General features: G+C 46.7%; 2 protein-coding genes across 2 annotated transcripts in view; one reads left to right on the top strand and one right to left on the bottom strand.

The window, feature by feature from the left end:
- The first annotated feature begins 1,964 nt into the window (after nucleotides 1-1,964).
- On the top strand, nucleotides 1,965-3,537 carry CUNH22orf31 (chromosome unknown C22orf31 homolog). The gene is given in 3 exon segments (XM_021178438.2): nucleotides 1,965-2,378; nucleotides 3,201-3,461; nucleotides 3,464-3,537. Coding segments are annotated over 3 exon segments (636 nt in total). The 5' UTR covers nucleotides 1,965-2,077.
- Nucleotides 3,538-4,296: 759 nt separating this feature from the next.
- Nucleotides 4,297-17,147, bottom strand: part of Znrf3 (zinc and ring finger 3) — a 170,006-nt gene continuing 157,155 nt past the window's right edge. The window contains exons 4-9 of the mRNA XM_021177289.3: nucleotides 16,918-17,049; nucleotides 15,264-15,374; nucleotides 14,021-14,188; nucleotides 11,263-11,365; nucleotides 8,721-10,418; nucleotides 4,297-7,693 (exon numbers count right to left, since the gene is read on the bottom strand). Of these exons, the coding sequence (XP_021032948.1) occupies nucleotides 7,656-7,693; nucleotides 8,721-10,418; nucleotides 11,263-11,365; nucleotides 14,021-14,188; nucleotides 15,264-15,374; nucleotides 16,918-17,049 (2,250 nt within the window). The 3' untranslated portion in view covers nucleotides 4,297-7,655. The remainder of the gene's footprint in view (nucleotides 7,694-8,720; nucleotides 10,419-11,262; nucleotides 11,366-14,020; nucleotides 14,189-15,263; nucleotides 15,375-16,917; nucleotides 17,050-17,147) is intronic.

Raw genomic sequence — 17,147 nt, 5'->3', positions numbered from 1 at the left:
CTGCCCACACCCACTTCACAAACAAAAGTGACATCAGAAATCCTGGAGTGAATAGCTCAAAACTGCTTGCATTGCCACCCAGAATCTAGACAGACAGCGATTTGCTTCAGATGAGAAAGGCAGGTGACTAGACTAGACGTGGGAAAGAAGCAACATACAATGCACAGACATGAGGGGAGGGGAGAGAAAGAAAAATAACATTTCTTCCTCCTACTAAGGTAGCTAAAAGAAAAATTAAGGCACCTAAAATATGGTAATTTTATTTAAAAATATTTATTATGTGTATGTGTGTGAAACTGATATATGTTGTTAAGGCGACTTAAGAGGCAGGAAAGGCTTCAATGCCAGACTCCCTTCATAAACCCTCAAGGCCTGAAGAGCTCCAACAGCCAAGCCCCTCCTCCAGACCTTCCTAACTCTCAGAACTACATTTGCAGCCTCTGTAACTGTCACGAAGGTCATCCCTAGCCCCTCAGCAGGACTCTCCCTAGATTATGCTAATTTTAGGTGAAAAGTCTGGACAAAAGCCATCAATCTCTGAATAGGAAAACCCACCAGCCTCTGAGCATGAAAACACACCAACCCCTGAACAGGAAAACCCACCAACCCCTGAACAGGAAAACCCACCAACCCCTGAACAGGAAAACCCACCAACCCCTGAACAGGAAAACCCACCAATCCCTGAACAGGAAAACCCACCAATCCCTGAACAGGAAAACCCACCAATCCCTGAACAGGAAAACCCACCAACCCCTGAACAGGAAAACCCACCAATCCCTGAACAGGAAAACCCACCAATCCCTGAACAGGAAAACCCACCAATCCCTGGGCTCCCCTAAGCTCAGGACTTGAAATCCCACCAATCCTCACCCTGGAAATCTCCACCTCCCCCATCAAGAACCCCTATAAAAGCACTGTGCTTTGTCCAATTGTCTGCTCCCCCTCAGGAGTAGAGGCAGCCATGCCTGGATTTATTCCTCCACAGCCTGGACCCTTCACTAAATCTCTGTCTGGTGTGACTCTCATCAGAAGAAACCAAGAAGCAATGAAGAGAATGGAAGCGAAGAAGTGGGGCAGGGCTGAGGCTCCTGAGTTCCTCAGCTCAGCTGGGGTCCCTCCCCTGCCTCTGCTGAGGAAACTTCCTCTCAGAGCTGTGTGCTTCCTGGTCTTCTGTCTCAGGATGCCCTTCCCTCTTAGAACACTTCAGAGCTGCGTGGTTGCTCGACTTCCAAGTCCTAGGACACCTTCATATCCAAGCAGAAAGGTCAACGATGGGTGCACTACCTATGTGCGGGAGCCCAAGGAGGCCAGAAAAAGGTGCTGGGGCCTCTGGAATAGTAGCCAGCTCTCCACTGCTGGGCTCTCTAGTCCCTGATTTCATTTTTGTATAGGTGACATTCCTGAAAAAGCCAGGTCTTCTAGTGTGATTCAATTTACCCAAATTGTTCCCAGTCCCAGGAAGTACACCTTGTTCTTTATGTTCCCTGTTGAGTGGCTTTTCCTGGCTCTTGCTATCTATCAGGTTAGAAGGTGTATTCACAGTCCAGCAGGACTTAACTGCTGTCATTTGTGTATGAATGGGCAGGAGTTGTGACTGTAGCTTATACAGAAGTCTTGCAAGTGGGTCCTATTCTTTCCTGCCTGCTGTGGACTCATCTTTCCAGCAGGCAAACTGCCTTATGTTCCTACTGAGCTCTTCCTGACTCCAGCTTCCTGCCCCAACACGCTGTTAAGAACCAAAATGTCACGACCTTTAAAAGTCACATCTTTCTCTTACTTGGTATTTAAAGTAAGTCTAGATGAGCAGGAGGTACAAAATCCAGCTAGATTTCCAAAGTCTGGGGCAAAGGAATAACATGTAAAATGATGTTAAAGCTTAGTCTCAACATAACTCTAGTTTCTTCATGGGAGCTGCTCTTTAACAAGAACAAAATATCATTTCCCCTGTTTATTTCTAACACCCAACCAATGTGAGACAAGATCCCAGCATCCCTACCTATGGACTCCAGTAAACCATCTCATTGAACACCAGGCTGCGGGACTGCTGTGTGGTCCCACCGACATCTGTGCAGTCAGGATGGATATAAAGCAGACTAGCACCCAGCACCAGGTACCGCCTCACCACTGGGAAGTGGGAAAGAGTCAGTTAATTGCCAATTCATTCTCTCTGATCAAGGTTGTGCTCAGAGGCAATTGAAGGGTAAACGCTATTGGCGTGCCTTCCAAGCTCAGAGAAGCAAAATCCTCCAAGTGACTGAAGCCCAGTGACAGCACGATGTTGAAAGGCACCAAGAGACATAAGAAATACCAAGAGCAAGTGGCCAGTAGGCCAGTTGCTGGGCACTCCAGAGCACAGGTTTGCAGGTGGCATCAGACAGGTAAGAAACCACCAGTGGTGGTAGGATGGATGGGAGGAAGGAAAAGCCAAAGGCAGAGGTTTCACCACCAGGTGATGAAAATCCTTAAGTTGAAGACAGGATAGGGGTAGAAGAGTCTCTGTGATAGAGGGATGGAACACCAGATCTAGTTAGATTTAGGGTTCATCTTCTGTTTAGTTCTGGAGGGTGACTTCATATACACAGACAAAAGGAAGTTGACAATGAGGGAAAATAAAGAGGAAAAAGGTGGGTAGTATATGCTTCTGCATACACAGCTGGGGTACCTATCGCCTGTGAACTCGCATTCATAAAACTTGACAGCCAGAGGCTAGACCTGATGAGTCCAGTTCTGTCACTTTATGGTGGCCAGCAGAACTCAGAGTATGTCTTAGAGACTGGCTGTCAGGGTCCAAGTCTCAAGTGTGTGCCTTGATTTTATAATACTGGCCTTCTCTTACAGGGTTCCATGAAGAATAAATGAACATATACATATACATGCAAAGGCCTTTTGAATGGGGTGGCAGAGAATAAGTAGGAGCGCACTTAGTATGCAATAGCTGTAGTTATGAAGTCCCTAAGCTTTGTGGCCTTGAGCAGACCAATTCCAATTTCCCCACCTAAATCCACCTCTGCTGACTGGACAGGGCTCTAGGGAATACTCAGTGACATATGTAAAGGGATTCAGTAACGAGATTGTACTCGGCAAATGTTGCTTGTTGTTGTTGTAGTGAAGACTCAGACACAAATCCCTGCTAATTATACTGAGTTCCCTTCTCAAGTTTTAACTTTGACATCTCTGCTTTCTTCTTGGCCCGAGTAAAGAAAGTTCAAAGGAGAAAAAGTAACAAGTCAGCCAAGATCTTAAGGACAGATATGCCAAACATGCAGCCACTACCCAAGTGTTGTCCAGGGACAGTGGGCTCATAGCCTGCAAGGGCTGGACACTGCTTCCTGAAACCCAAGAGGAACAGCAGCTGGAGGTCATGCCAAACATCCATGGCATCCTCACCGAGGGTTACCGGCCTCTGTACCACACTGTGGCAGAGCCCATGCTCTGAGATCCTTCTGGAAGCGCCAAGAGGTACAGCTAGGCAAAGCCATTAAACAAAGGCTCTGGGAAGCTTTCCTTTGGAAGCCGCCCGCCCCCAGGAGTGCCTAGAGGGGCGTGAAGCTGGAGGGAGTACGGCTGCTGTCACCGGAGGAGTGGCCCAAGCTAGGATAAGAAATAATAGGAACTCATAGGGTTGGAGTCTCCTCTGCAGTATGTCTGAAAAATAAGCTGCACCTTTCACCCAATCTCAGAACGTTTTACAAACTAGTGGCTACCCTTCCAGGGAAAAGAGACAAAGTCCCAGTCCTTTTGTTGTTGTTGTTTTAAATGGGGTGGAGTGGAGGTCAGGAGACAGGCTCTCTCTACATAGAGCTGGCTGGCCTAGAACTCACCATGTACACTAAACTGAACTGGAACCTAGGGATCCGCCTGCTTTTGCCTCCCAAGCACTACAATTAAAGTTGTGAGCCACCATGCCCAACTGGTTTTCTGGGGATGGCACAGAGCAGGGGAAGGGAGGTGTGGGGGGATTGAACCTACAGCCTTGACTGTTGGCAGGTGCCCAGGCGCCAGCACATCTTTTACTTTTTGAGACAGGGTTTCATTACATTGCACGGGCTAGCTTTGGATGCACTCTGTAGTCCAGAATGGTCTGAAAGATGTGATCTTCCTGCTTCAGGTTCCTGCCACACACTGTTACTCAAAGATATAACCCACAGGTCCCAGCCAATACTCTGCTGACTTGGAATCTGTTAATAGGAGCAGAAGGTCACAAGCATCTCTGGATACGATGGAAATCAGAGCACTGGCCCAGGCTCTAGACTTTAGGAGCCACAGCAATGACCACATGTAACACATACTTGATAAAATTGTATTTTTTTTTACAGTCATTTGTACAATTTGTTACAAAACCATAGAAGACTACAACTTGCTTTAAATCATTTTTGGTCTGCAAATATGTAAAATCTGTGTGCAATTATCATGTATTTACAGGGCCTTGTTAGTCATTTTCAATGATTATTTCAACAATGTCACACTCTCAACATAAGACATGGCTTAAGATAAATATATTAGTAAATAAATATTCTGAGAACATATTTCCATAAATGAAATGTGCTGCTATACATATACAGAATATACATAAGTTGTTTTCTAGCTTTTAAAAGTTTTTAAAATGGTAATGTTGAAAAAGAGCCCTTAGACCATTTTATCACAAAAAAATCTTTACAAAATATTAAGTGCTATGGGAGAAATAAAAAAAATTAAAATAGTGTCATTAGACCAACACAATACAAAAAGTTTATGTAAGGAATAGAAAAATGCAGGTCAGTTTAAAAGATGATACTTTCAAATTCTTTTACAGACCACATTTTAAAAGATTAGTCCTGCGTAGACTTTGAGAGCAGAAGCACATAGGGAAAGGCCTGAACCACGGGACTAAAGAGGGACACGAATACAACGATCTGGGCCTGGAGGGGAGGGGATGGATGGTCAGCTTCTGGAGCTGCGACCACAGAGGCACCTCAAGGTACACAATGACTTAACTTCCATCTTCATCTGGTTCTAGATTTTGGGTTGGCATGGCTGTCTTACACCCAGGGCTGGTATCAAGCCCACACTTGCTATTCCACACAGACGTTATAGAGGCTCCCGGTGGACAGTGGGGTGTTCCTTGTCCATGGCTATACAATCACCACACACTTCTGACACTCCCTTTCCGCTACCCCTCCCCAGAAGAGGGTACAGACAGCACTGGGAGTCTCAGAACTTCATAGACATTATTTCTTCTGATTTAAATGGTGACATAAGATAGGTTTATTCTGGTCTGATGTGGCAACACAAAGATGATAATTGTCTCTAAATCTTTTGTTTCTACTAGCCCAAAACTACAACAATTACAAGTGCCTGTCACCCACTAGTAGTATTTTTTCAAAGGAGAGTTGAACTTGTTTTTTTAACTCTGTCTAGTGGCATTCAAATTCTCTACTCATCTATGAGTACTGAGAAATGGTTTTCTAGCCAGGCAGGACAAAGGCAAAATCTTTCTGGGGTTTGTTTCAGCCAATGGAGAAATATGCACATACAGACACTAAAAATAAAAAAAGCAAAACCAGAAACAACAAACATCTCAACAATGAGAAGCTGTGCTTTGCAGTTCATGTTAAAAGCTGTGCCTCCACTCCTCCTGCACAGTAAGGAAAGCTGCTGTTCTTAGCAGCTGCTACTCCTGGCCCCAGAAAGGCAGCCCCGATTACATGTCAACAGTTTAGGCCCTTCTCACACACCCTCAGCAACAGATGCACTGGGCATAGCCTTCAAGGGACTGATCCCCAGAGTCGGGCAGAAGAACAAATTTCACTATGGCCATTTCCTGAAGGGCAAATAACTGGACCATCTGACGTGGGACTTCCTTTGTTAGATTCTGGATAGAAATAAGCAAATGCCCTCATCCTAGGACGAGGTTTTAAAGAACAAAGTATTCTGATCATCTCAAATGTGCAATCTGGACCCTGGGATGACTTCCTGGGAGCCTGACTGGGAAGAAGGGTCATTTCTGTCTCTGGCAACCCAGGTGGTCCCCATTCTGTACCCAAGTTTTCAGACCCACTCGGCCAAACTCTTCCTGATGGAAAAAGACATCTGCTAAATGAACGACTAAAAGTGACCAAGAAGAGTTAGCAGACACAGGGCCAAGCCGATTAGTTTCCTCTAAGGAAAAGAAAACACTTTTAAGAACAAGGACTATTTTGAATAAAAAGGATTACAATCCCTGAACTGATTTTAAATAGATTCTCTCTCCCTTTTAAAAATAAACAAAATATCTTAAAAACAATAATAAAAACAACCAAAAGTGGTTTGGGTTTAAAAAACTCTCCCCCTTAAAAAAAAAGAGGCTGGAAAAAATATACAAAAGCCTACCCTTTGGGTCTGAACTATCTGATAGTCTGTCTCGTGGAGAATCAGTACATAATAGTGCATCAGGCAGACAGGCTAGCAGACATCTGCTGGCAAGGTGAACAGAGGCCTGTTTCTAGGGATGGGGGACTGGTCCAATTGAAGCTTAGTACACTCTTGTGGTTCAAGCATATGTCCCCCAAGAAGGCAACCTAAGGGGGCAACAGCTGAGGGGTGTGGCTGCCCTAGACCCATGGGCACAAGTGTGCCTCAGCATGCCTTTCAAGGAGTGGTGCACTGCTACTGAGAGGAGAGCTTGTTCCTCTAGTCCCACAGGACACCAAGGCCACAAATCAACATTCCTCCTGGGTGTCCACCCTGCACACCCCATTTAAATCACCCCTGCAATTAATGGCATGAAGCCCAAAATGATTTTACAAAAGACTCCAAGGCCACAGGGTGAGAGCGTCTCTTCCCTTGACCGGTGGTCAGAGTGCAGGAGAGACCCTGGTAACAGGGCTGGTCACAGCCACAGCCTCTGCTGGGATAAAGACCTACCAAAGGAACAGAAGAGAATGGGCAGAACTGTCTCCAATAAAGTTGGCCTAGGCAGTAATAGTTTGACACTGCCCCCCACTTCCCTCCTGTTCCATTGCTGCCTACAGGTGTGGGCAGGAGAGGTGTGGCTTCCCAGAAGCCCTGAAGTTCAGATTTGCCTCAAAAAAGGGAAAAAGGACGAGGCAGCTTTGTATTGTTTCTTGGAGTTTGTACCCATATCAACTAGCTTTTTACTTCAAGTTTCTGGTTCATTTTCAATAAGGCAGGTGTAACCCTGAGCTTTTCAAAGGCCTGAGGTCCCTCCAGGGAGACAACAGTATCGACACATGATGTGGTTCATTTAATGCAGCAGTGATTTTTTTTTTCAACAGAAGTTGGTAGTTAGGGTTCTTTAAAATATATATTTAAATAACTTTTTACATTTACATATAATATTTTAGAAAAAAAGCAGAGAACTCAATCCCACACACCTCAGAAACCCAAGCACACATTACAAAACAGAACAACACATTATTAAAGAGGCAAAGGACTCAAGAGATTTTTGTCTGTTGGTTTGTTAAAGGGGAAGGGATGCCACAGGTGGCTCACATTTTGGGTTGAGGAGGGCTCTCTTTATTACCACTTTGTGTTTGTCAAAGCTAAAATATATATATATGTGTGTGTGTGTGTGTGTGTGTGTGTGTGTATATATATATATATAGTAGTTTTGAAGGAAGCCAGACTTTGAAGTCTCCGTACAGGTCACGATTTCTACATAAGAGTTCCTTTTGAGCTCAGGCTCCCGTACCGATGCCTGGGCCAGATCCTGGTCCTGGGAGAGAGAGGGAGAACAGTCATCAAGGGTCTGGAGAGAGCCAGCACAGCAGGCTTTGGGTACTATGTATCAGGTAAGGTCCTTGAGCATCCCTAGCCTGTCTATGGGGCCCTTGGACGTGATAGTTCACAATGGTGAGTTGGCTCTGTGTGATAAAGGGGGCAGCAATGGCTCCTTTCCTGAGGAGCTCAAGACTACATTGAGAACAGCTGTTGGGCCAGAGGGTGAGCAGGTCTCCCTTGATGCCTATACTGAATCTTCTAAGATATCATAGAAGCATAGGTAGAACTGAAGTTAAGTGAATTCCCAGGGGGCCAAGGGAGACTTCTCACAGATCACACAGATTTCACCACGAGGTGCCTGGCTTGAGGAGATAGCAGTGGGAGTGATACTGATGGGGAAAGGAAGGCTGTGGAGCTGAGATGGAAGGATCTCAGATGGAGATGGACATGCTACAGGAACAAGACACAGGCTGGATCAAAAGGAGCATCTCCAGTTAGAAGATATCTTATGCTGGGCAGTGTTAGGGCATGCCTTTAATCCCAGGAGTACTCAGGAGACAGAAGCAGAGAGATCTCTGAGTTCAAGACTAGCCTGGTCTACACAAAGAAACCCTGTCTCAAAAACAAAACAGAAACACACAAAATCAGACATCTTATAAAGGTAACTGAAAAGTCACTATAGCATTTCTAGTATAAGGACTGTGATTAAGGTCTCCCAAGTGGGAGAGCAAACAATTGCAGTGACCTCTGTCAGGACTTTGCCCTCTAATAGACACAGGGATGGACTAAGGGGAACCATAGGAGATGCAGAATAGTTAATAAAATTGAGATATGCTTTTGCGATATGAAGCATCTGATGGGAGGAGATGCCAACATCGTGGATAGAGCGTTTGAGGAGGGGTAGGGCTGAAAAGCAGTGTTTGAAAGTCATCAGGTACAGAAGCCAAAGGCACAGAGGAAGCCAAACAAAAAAGGTGTGAGACAAGGATCCTTATACAAATACTACTGTCATCTGTTCTCACCTGAAGTCTCAGCAGCCAGGGCATGAGACTCCTGAGTGTCCTGGGGGGCACTGGAGAGGCTAGCCCTGGAAGCATCTGCCTCCTCTGGAGAGCAGCCAGGCTGTACCTCAGCTTGGTAACATGGAGCCTGTTCCTCTTCCCGGGTTGTGCCTAGACTCCAGTGGAGTCGGGGGACGTCCAAGCTCAGTGCCCCACCCCAGGGGCTGTGGCTGTGCATCCCGTGGCAGTCTTGGGGCAAGCCCAAGTCACAGTCTACATCCTCTGGAATAATGGGGATGCGCTGGCTCAGGTCCCGGGGCCCTGTATAACAGCTGGGTGGGGGTTCCTCGGTGAGTGTGTACTGTACACTCACTGAATAGTCCTCAGTGTAGCAGCCATTGCCCCTGCCAGCACTGTGGGCCACCTGCTTCTCTTCATAGAAGCAGCAGGGCAGGCCCTCATATTTCACCCCATCTGTCCTAGGATAATGGTCTGAGTGAAGACCATACAGGCCCTGGGAACTCCCCAGTTGTGGCTCCCCACTTGGAGGGTTGCAGTCCTCAAGGAGCCGAGGACCCAGGAATAAGCTGCTGCCACCTGCAGTTGTTTCTATCCCAGAGCCCAGCGGGAAGGGCTGGGGCTCGAAGCAGCAAGCACATGATGGTCCCTCTGGACCTCCTTTCCAGGTCCTCCTGAGGTCCAGGGCGGTCCCAGGAGAAACCTCGAGCCCCACTTCTGAGGTAGAGCTGTTGGGCCCTCTGGGTTCCAGCGAGGAGTTGCTGCTGTAGTTCATCTCCAGGCTGCAGGTGGACAGCTGGTCCCCTGAGGGAGAGGCAGGGCCTAGCCATGGCTCACCCCTCCCAGCACCTTGACTGTGTGCTGCTGGGAGCTCCTCTGGTGGAGGGGAACCCTCAAGGTGCACAGCAGGCCCCCGGCTGCGGTAGATGAAGGGGTCATAGTCGCTGCTGAGGGAGCTCCGGAAGGTGGAACAGCTCCCATACACACCTTGGTTGCTGACTTCTGTGCAGTCCACCACGGAGTCACTGGAAGAGCAGCGGCACTGGCCAGAGCTGTTGCTGCTGCTATCACTGGCAGGACAGTCAGCCAGGTAGCCACTACACACAGAACGGTGCCCATGATAGCAACTGAAGCTGGATGTGCTGCCACTCTCCATGTGGGTTGGAGGGGCCACATGTACCATTGTGGGGAAGAGCAGGCTGCTGCCACCACTTGGTGGGAAGGCACGGGATTGGCCCCTGGGTGTGACGCTGGGGACTGTCTGGCCCTCCTGCTCTGGGTAGCTGAGACCCTGGAAGTAGTAGTGTTGGTACATGGTCTCATACTGGGAGAAGCAAGCTGCCTTGGAGAAGCTGCGGCTGCTGAACTTGGGCCTGCGGAAGGGATGGGCTGGTGAGTAGGCCCGGTGTTCCAGGCTGCAGCGATGAGGGGCCAGAGTGTGGTCCAGGTGCAGGGGTGGGTAGCCATGGACATAGGTGGGTGTCTGTGGAGAATAGAGGTTCTGCTCCCCATGCCGGTCCATGGTTAGCAGTGTGACAGGGTTGCCATGGGAGTCCATACTTGTCCTAGTAGGGTAGGCTGGGATGGCATTGGTCCTATGCACACGGCCTGGGTAATGTACTGGTAGGGTCACTCTTGGCTGCCGGCCACGTGTAAGGTTGCTTGTCTGCACACAAACAGCACCTGGATTTCCCTTTTGTTCTGGAAGAGGTGGAGGAAATAAGGTAATGGGGTAGAGACTGAAGCATCAAGCGGAACTATGTGCCAGGGAAGTCTATGCTTGACCCTGCCACACTGTACACTGTCTCCAAGTTGAGCTGAGCAGGTAGAGGCTGACCTGTCTCTTTTCCCATCTCCCCACATATAGTCTATGTGAGCAAAACAAATACAAAGACGAGAGTGCCTCCCACGCTGCCCTGTGGGTGCAGCTGCAAACACTGACACTGCATGTTCATCATCCCTATGTCACTGGAAACAACCCTGTAGTCTAGGCCTGGGCAGTCAATGTTATTGTCATCTGTTAAAGAGATGGGGCCTTAGGCTTAAGGAGGCCAGGTCAGGAGGCTGAGTTTTTTTGTTTGTTTGTTTGTTTTTTACTTTTCCTCAGACTTGTACCCTAGACTGGTCTCCAACTTGCCACAAAGCTAATGATGACCTTGCACTTCTGCTTCTACTTCCCAAGTGCTGGGTATACAGGTGTACATTACCATACCCAGCTAGGATCCTATTTAATTGGAAACTCAAACTTGAACATAAGATGATTTTCTTTAGAGGCGGGGGACTAAGGGGGCTGTCAAACCTAGGGCCTTGCACATCCTAGGCAAACAGTTTACCACTGAGCCACCACGTCACTTGCAGCTCAAAGTGATCCTTAATGCTAGGTTCTGCTTAGAGTTGTGCAACCAACTTCCAAAACCTAAGGTCCACATCTGCAGGTCCAGAAAACCATGCTGTGTTGGTTCAGCTTGCTCATGAGCCCACAGTATGTATCACGCACTTGTCACACTTCGTAGGGTCAGGGTGTGGCAAGGCCTGTAATAGTTACCTATGATGTTGTGCCGACAGTGGGGGCAGGTATGGTGCTGTAGTAGCCATGGATCCACACACTTCCTGTGGAACCGATGGGTACAAGGGATGACCCGAAGCTCCTGCAGAGAGAGAGAAAGAACACAGACTGAAGGGTGAACTGGAGAGAGGGTGCTTCTGCCTTCAGCCTCACCCATGTGCTTCTTTCCATGGAGTCAATGGGGAACAGGCAGCTCTGTGCACTGTGCTGGTGTCCCCCTGCTGTAAGATGGATCCTAAGTGTTCCTAGCTTGGCAATACAAGGGAAGGGAGCCAAGTGGGACCTGGTCTCCTTTCTCCCTCTTCTTGTGTCCTCCTGGATAATTTTATTAGCGATAAAGAGAAGTTTCCAGGCCAGGCAAGCAGTATGCCTCATCAGTTGCTCCAAGGACAATGGACGAGGGAAGAGAGCCATGCCACTTGAGTTAAGCTGGCCTAGAGTCAGATAATTGGAGAAAGAGCAAGGAAGTCTACAGTGTGAGAGAAAGCATGCTTAGAAAAGAGACAGAAGAAAAGAAGAAGGTCCACTGTTCTGAGCAATTCATGGAGGTATATTACAAGACTTACAAGGCTGCATGGCTGCCTTAATTTTTACTTTGAATTATGTGTATGCATGCTTGATATCTGTGCACGTGCGTGTAGTTCCCTGAGGAGACTAGAAGAGGGTACTGGGAACTGAAGTCAGATCCTCTCCAAGATAGGCATGTGCTCATAACCACAGAGACACCTTTCCAGTCCTAGCCATCACACACTCTTGCCATGATATGCTGCTGCCTTTCTATAAGCCTAATAAAGGATTGTGGTCAAGTGCGTGGGTTAAAAGTTCAAAACTAGGCTGGAGAGACCGTTCAGAAGTTAAGAGCATTGGCTGCTCTTCCAGAGGTCCAGAGTTCAACTCCCAGCTACCACATGGTGACTCACAACCATCTGTAATGGGATCTGATGCCCTCTTCTGGCATGCAGGTGTACATGTAGATAGAGCACTCATATACATAAACCAAATAAAATCATTAAAAATAAAACAAAAGTCTAAAACTATGTGTTTAAACAAACCTTTGCTCTTTACCTGTTTATTACTGCAAGCGTTTGTTACAGAAATGGAAAGTCAGGGTACTTCCCACTCTCTTCCCTAACTCTAAAGGCCGGTCTCATCCCTTGAAGTATGGCCTACAAGGAGAAGGAAACTGCCCAATTCATCTGTCCTAATCACAGCTATCAGGGCTAAAGGACAAGGAGCATAAGGAAGCAGATTCCTTTCCAGGAACTGGGGGCACATCTAAGTCCAAAGCCACAGGCCAGGGAACAAAGGGTTTGCAGGGAGAGTAACAAACACCTCAGGCCATCTATATTGGTATAGATCTGTGGTTCCCAACCTATGGGTCAAGACCTCAAAAAATTATCGGAAAATACAGCTTTGTATATTACGGTTCATAACAATAACAAAATTACAGTTATTTAGTAGTCATGAAAATTATCTTATGGTTGGGGGTCACCACAATATGAGAAACTGTATTAAAGGGTCACAGCTTTAGGAAGGTTGAGAACTACTGGACTATGGATGGTTGCCTCTAAGTACCATTGAATGAGGTCAAGAAGAAAAGGAACACTTGATAAGGCCACATTGTTTCTAAGAAAAGCAGCCAATTTGAAAGAAAACCGAAGTATCCTACTGACTTGTTCTTATTCCTTTTCTTTTCTTTTCTTTTCTTTTCTTTTTCCTTTTCCCACCAGTCTGATACAGTGATATTAAAATAAATAGCCAATATGGTGCTTTAGAATGCCTGTATCAGGGTTGGAGAGATGGCTTAGTGGCTGCTCTTTCAGAGGTCCCGAGTTCAATTTCCAGCAACCACATGGTGACTCACAACTATCTGTAATGGGATCCTGGCACGCAGCTGTACACGCAAATTAGAGTGCTCATATACATATATAAATCTTAAAAGAAAGAAAAAAAGACTGCTTGTATCTTCTCACCTAAATAGCCTTTGTGAGAATCTAGTATGCTGGTTGGTGTTACAAGCCAGATACAGAATGAAGTCCACAAACCAAGAATCTGCCTGGGCTAGGTTAGAACCCAGGAGTCTTTACCTACAGTCTATGCAAGCATATCATCCAAGGGCTTGTGTACAAACACACTTCCACCCAGCAATCTACACATCAGGGGTGGGGGGAGGTCGATCTTATCCAGGGGCTGTCCAAGGCCTGGGCTCTCAGGCAGTTTGCTCCCCACTTTGTATGTACCTATCCATCTGGAGACAGACATAAAGGTAGCAAAATATGTGAATGGTGGTTCTGCGCTGTTCCTGATACTTGCAACCATTAATAAAGAGCTACAAGAAAAAACAAAAGGCATCACATTTCTAGACTTTTTCCAAGTTAACTCATTACTTAACCAGTTCTTCAAAGCAAAGTAAGCAACTTGATCTTACATCTATATATTTTCTGTTCAACCATGTGCATTTTGGCAAAGCCGGGATCTTAAACCCACACTTCTTGAGTAGTCTCTCAAGCACTAAAACTACTGACATGTGCTACTACCCTGGCCAACCATGTACTTATTAGCTAGACCATCTATAGAGTATTGTGTTTTCCCAGCCCCAGGAAGAAATGCCTTTAGAAGCTTACACACTGAATCTAGGTTGTGGAGAACTCTAGTCATGGTCATGATAGTCCCCAGCACCTCTTGGGGCCTCTGTACATCCCTTCCCACCCAAGGCAGGCCCTGATTCTGCAGCTACCTCTCCATCAATGTACTTCTCCAGACAGATGGCACAGTCGGATGTGGAGCCGCTGCTAAGTGTATCCAGGGCCCCACAGCTTCCTTCCCGGCGCCCCTTGCTCTTGGAGTTGAACTTTCTGGTTTCCATCTTCTCCAGAGCCTGCACGGCCAGCCTGTTCATGGAATTCTGCATGGCAGAGCATGGTCAGTGTTGGTACACATGTGGTAGGCATACCCCAGGCCATGGCACTCACGACACTGGGACAGACAAAACTAATCTCACTTAGGTCAAACAGATTCCTGAGGAGCTGTTCAAAATTCATATTGCTACTGTATTTCCTAGACCCAACAGTGCCCATGACACTGACTCTACTACAAAGGCTTGCCTTCAAGAGGAAAGGCAATTCCCTGTCTCTGATACTTCTTAATTCTGTGCAACATTGGGTTTTAGAAGGCTCTAGGTCAAATGTCCCTCCTTGTTGAAGGAAGCCAGGGAAATGAGAACGTTCACATGAGTGCTCAGCACCCGACATGCGGTGTGAGTGCACAAATACTAGCCCCTAGTCCTGTCTTGCTGGTGGTGGCTCCTCAACCCTCCTGACAATTGTAACCACATCCTTTTGACAGTCACTATCTAAGGTGCCCTTTCTCCCAAGATGTCACACCGCCACATACCTCAAAGTCTAGTTTCCTGCCTCTCCTCTCACCATCTCTCTTGTAAGCCACAGTGATGGGATTGCTAGAGTACTACCTATAGCTCCTGTTCATCAACATTGAACAGATGGACCTGGCAGAGGCAAATTTCATCATAAGACCTAGGAGCCTGACTGTCTTTATTTCTACCAACCTCAGCTCTACTTAAGGAGCAAGGTCTCACGCTCCAAAGCAGCATTTATTGAAACATTCCCCTCAAAATACTAGTTTGGAACACCCTCAATGCTGAGGCCTTTGTGGACAAGCCTGCTCTCCTCCACATGAGGGCTCAGTACTTGAGGCAGCTTGGGTGCCATCGACAACAGGCTGGTCAGATCCCTAACTTTCTTTTCTTTTTTTGTTTTTAAGTTTTGAGAGACAGGGTTTCTCTGTGTAGCAGCCCTGACTCTACTGGAACTCACTATGTAGACTAAGCTGGCCTTGAACTCGGAGACCCACCTGCCTCTGCCTCCCAAGTACTGGGATTAAAAGAGTGTGCCACTACACCTGGTTCCCCAGCTGTCATCAGGAACAGGGTAATGGGGTTCACAGGTCACTCCTAGGGTTACCTGACTACGACGTTGCTTCAGCTTGATTTTGACAAGAAGAATGAGGCAGACCAAGGAGACCACGACGAAGAAGGCCAGGAAAATCCCCATGTCAAAGTACTCGGTGGGTTGCTAGAATAGAACACAAATGCCATGAACCATGTTCTCTTTGGCCTAATTGGTGTGTGCACATGGTTGTCAGTCCTGGTTGGGAAATGGAGAAGGATGAGGACAGGTCCCTCAGTGTGTAGGAAGCTCACATGCACAGTGATGGTGCCTTTAGTGTGGCCAGGATGAGGGTGGGGAGCTAAAATGGCCCAAGGCTTTCTTTCTAGTAGCTGAGAGAACCATTTGTTGAGTTTGGCCTCCCATTAAAACACTGCAACATTTGGTATAACTAGTGAGAAAAGCCCCTCTAAACTGTGATTATAAACACAAATATCATAGTTATGGACAAAGGAGTGATGTGTTTTGAGGGAACAATGATTACTAATGATATATTTAATGGTTTACAACAACTTAGAAAATTGTACACTGCTTCCACAAATATCAGCTTCGACTACAATGAGTCACATTTACCAACGTTCCTTTTTCCTTCAAAAAGAAGCCAGCAAGTCAGTTCTGTAAACTTCCCTTGTTTCTTTCCTTGGGGTGATGTAGAGGGTGCAAGGCAGTGTTTATTCTAGGTTGGTCTTCTACCTAGCTGAACTGAAAATGACCATGGGTTTCTAACTCTACAGCCACCACCTTCTAAGTACTGAGATCACAGTTGTGCCACCATAGTGGTTATACAGTGCTGGGGGGATGACCTTCATACTTTGTGGATACTAGGCAAGCCTTCTACCAACTGAGGTACACCCGGCTAGCTTTATCTCTTCTGTGCAGAACACTGCCTTCTGTCACCTGAAGCTACTTCACCTAAGACATGCATTTAGCCAATAAGAAGAGGACCCTAGTGAGATGCTGTGCTATCCAGATACTTGGTACCGGGAAGAATCATCCCATATAGGAACAGTTCACTGATTGTGGAGAGGAAAGAAAACATACTCGGGCCACTAGCCCCAGACTTCTAGACTGCTTCAGTCCAAGGCTGAGGAGATGACGTCAGTCCTGCATGCTTCCCTGGTTTCTTTTCTTGGGGTGAAGTATCAGTGGGCAGTAATACTGCTTCAGCACACTGAAGAGGCGTCTGGCCACTACTTGTCACCAAAATGTCAGTCTGAGGCCTGAGTAATTTCTAATGTTTTTAGTAATTCTTAACATTCTTATTTGTGAGTCAGGGAATTTCACGTGAGTAATCTATATGATTGAAAGGAGGAAGTATAGGTTTTTTCTCATCTCTAGATCAGATGGAGAAAAGGAAACAAGAAAGCCAAGTGCTACTGTGTCATCCTTCATCTTTCTCGGCTTGTCCCTTAGAAGAATGAACTGCAAAGGGGCTATGCCAGGTTGGAGAAACCAGACTTTATAGCACACAGTGTCTGTTTCCATAAGCTTTTACACATTTTTACAAATAAAGAAACATGGGTGAAAATCTCTCTGTCCTCCTGTGCCATAGTTGAGCTCACCCTGTAGGAACCTACATTACACCAGCATTGTAGATACAGGGATGAGAAGGCCGAAAGCTCAAAGGAAACAAAAGCACCGACAGGACAACACAGAGGCTGCCACTCACTCGAGGAGGGAGGTGCTGGATCCTTGCTCGAGCTACTTTCTGCTTGTTGACAATGTTCATCAGCTTGATAGCATCTGCACCCTTCACATACACCACTGGCCTCTTAAGAGGGTCTTCTGAGCCTTGGTTTAGCTGACAAAGAAGAGAGGGCATCAGTTAAAGACATGCTGATTTAAGAAGAGGATTTGGAATGTGGCTCAGTGGTATAGTTCTTGTTTTGTACATGCAAG

This window comes from Mus caroli, unplaced genomic scaffold (genome assembly GCF_978045245.1).
Source record: "Mus caroli unplaced genomic scaffold, Mus_caroli_1 scaffold_13, whole genome shotgun sequence".
Taxonomy (NCBI): Eukaryota; Metazoa; Chordata; class Mammalia; order Rodentia; family Muridae; genus Mus; species Mus caroli.
Note: the sequence above shows the minus strand (reverse complement) of the source record. Positions and strands in the feature narration are given on the sequence as shown.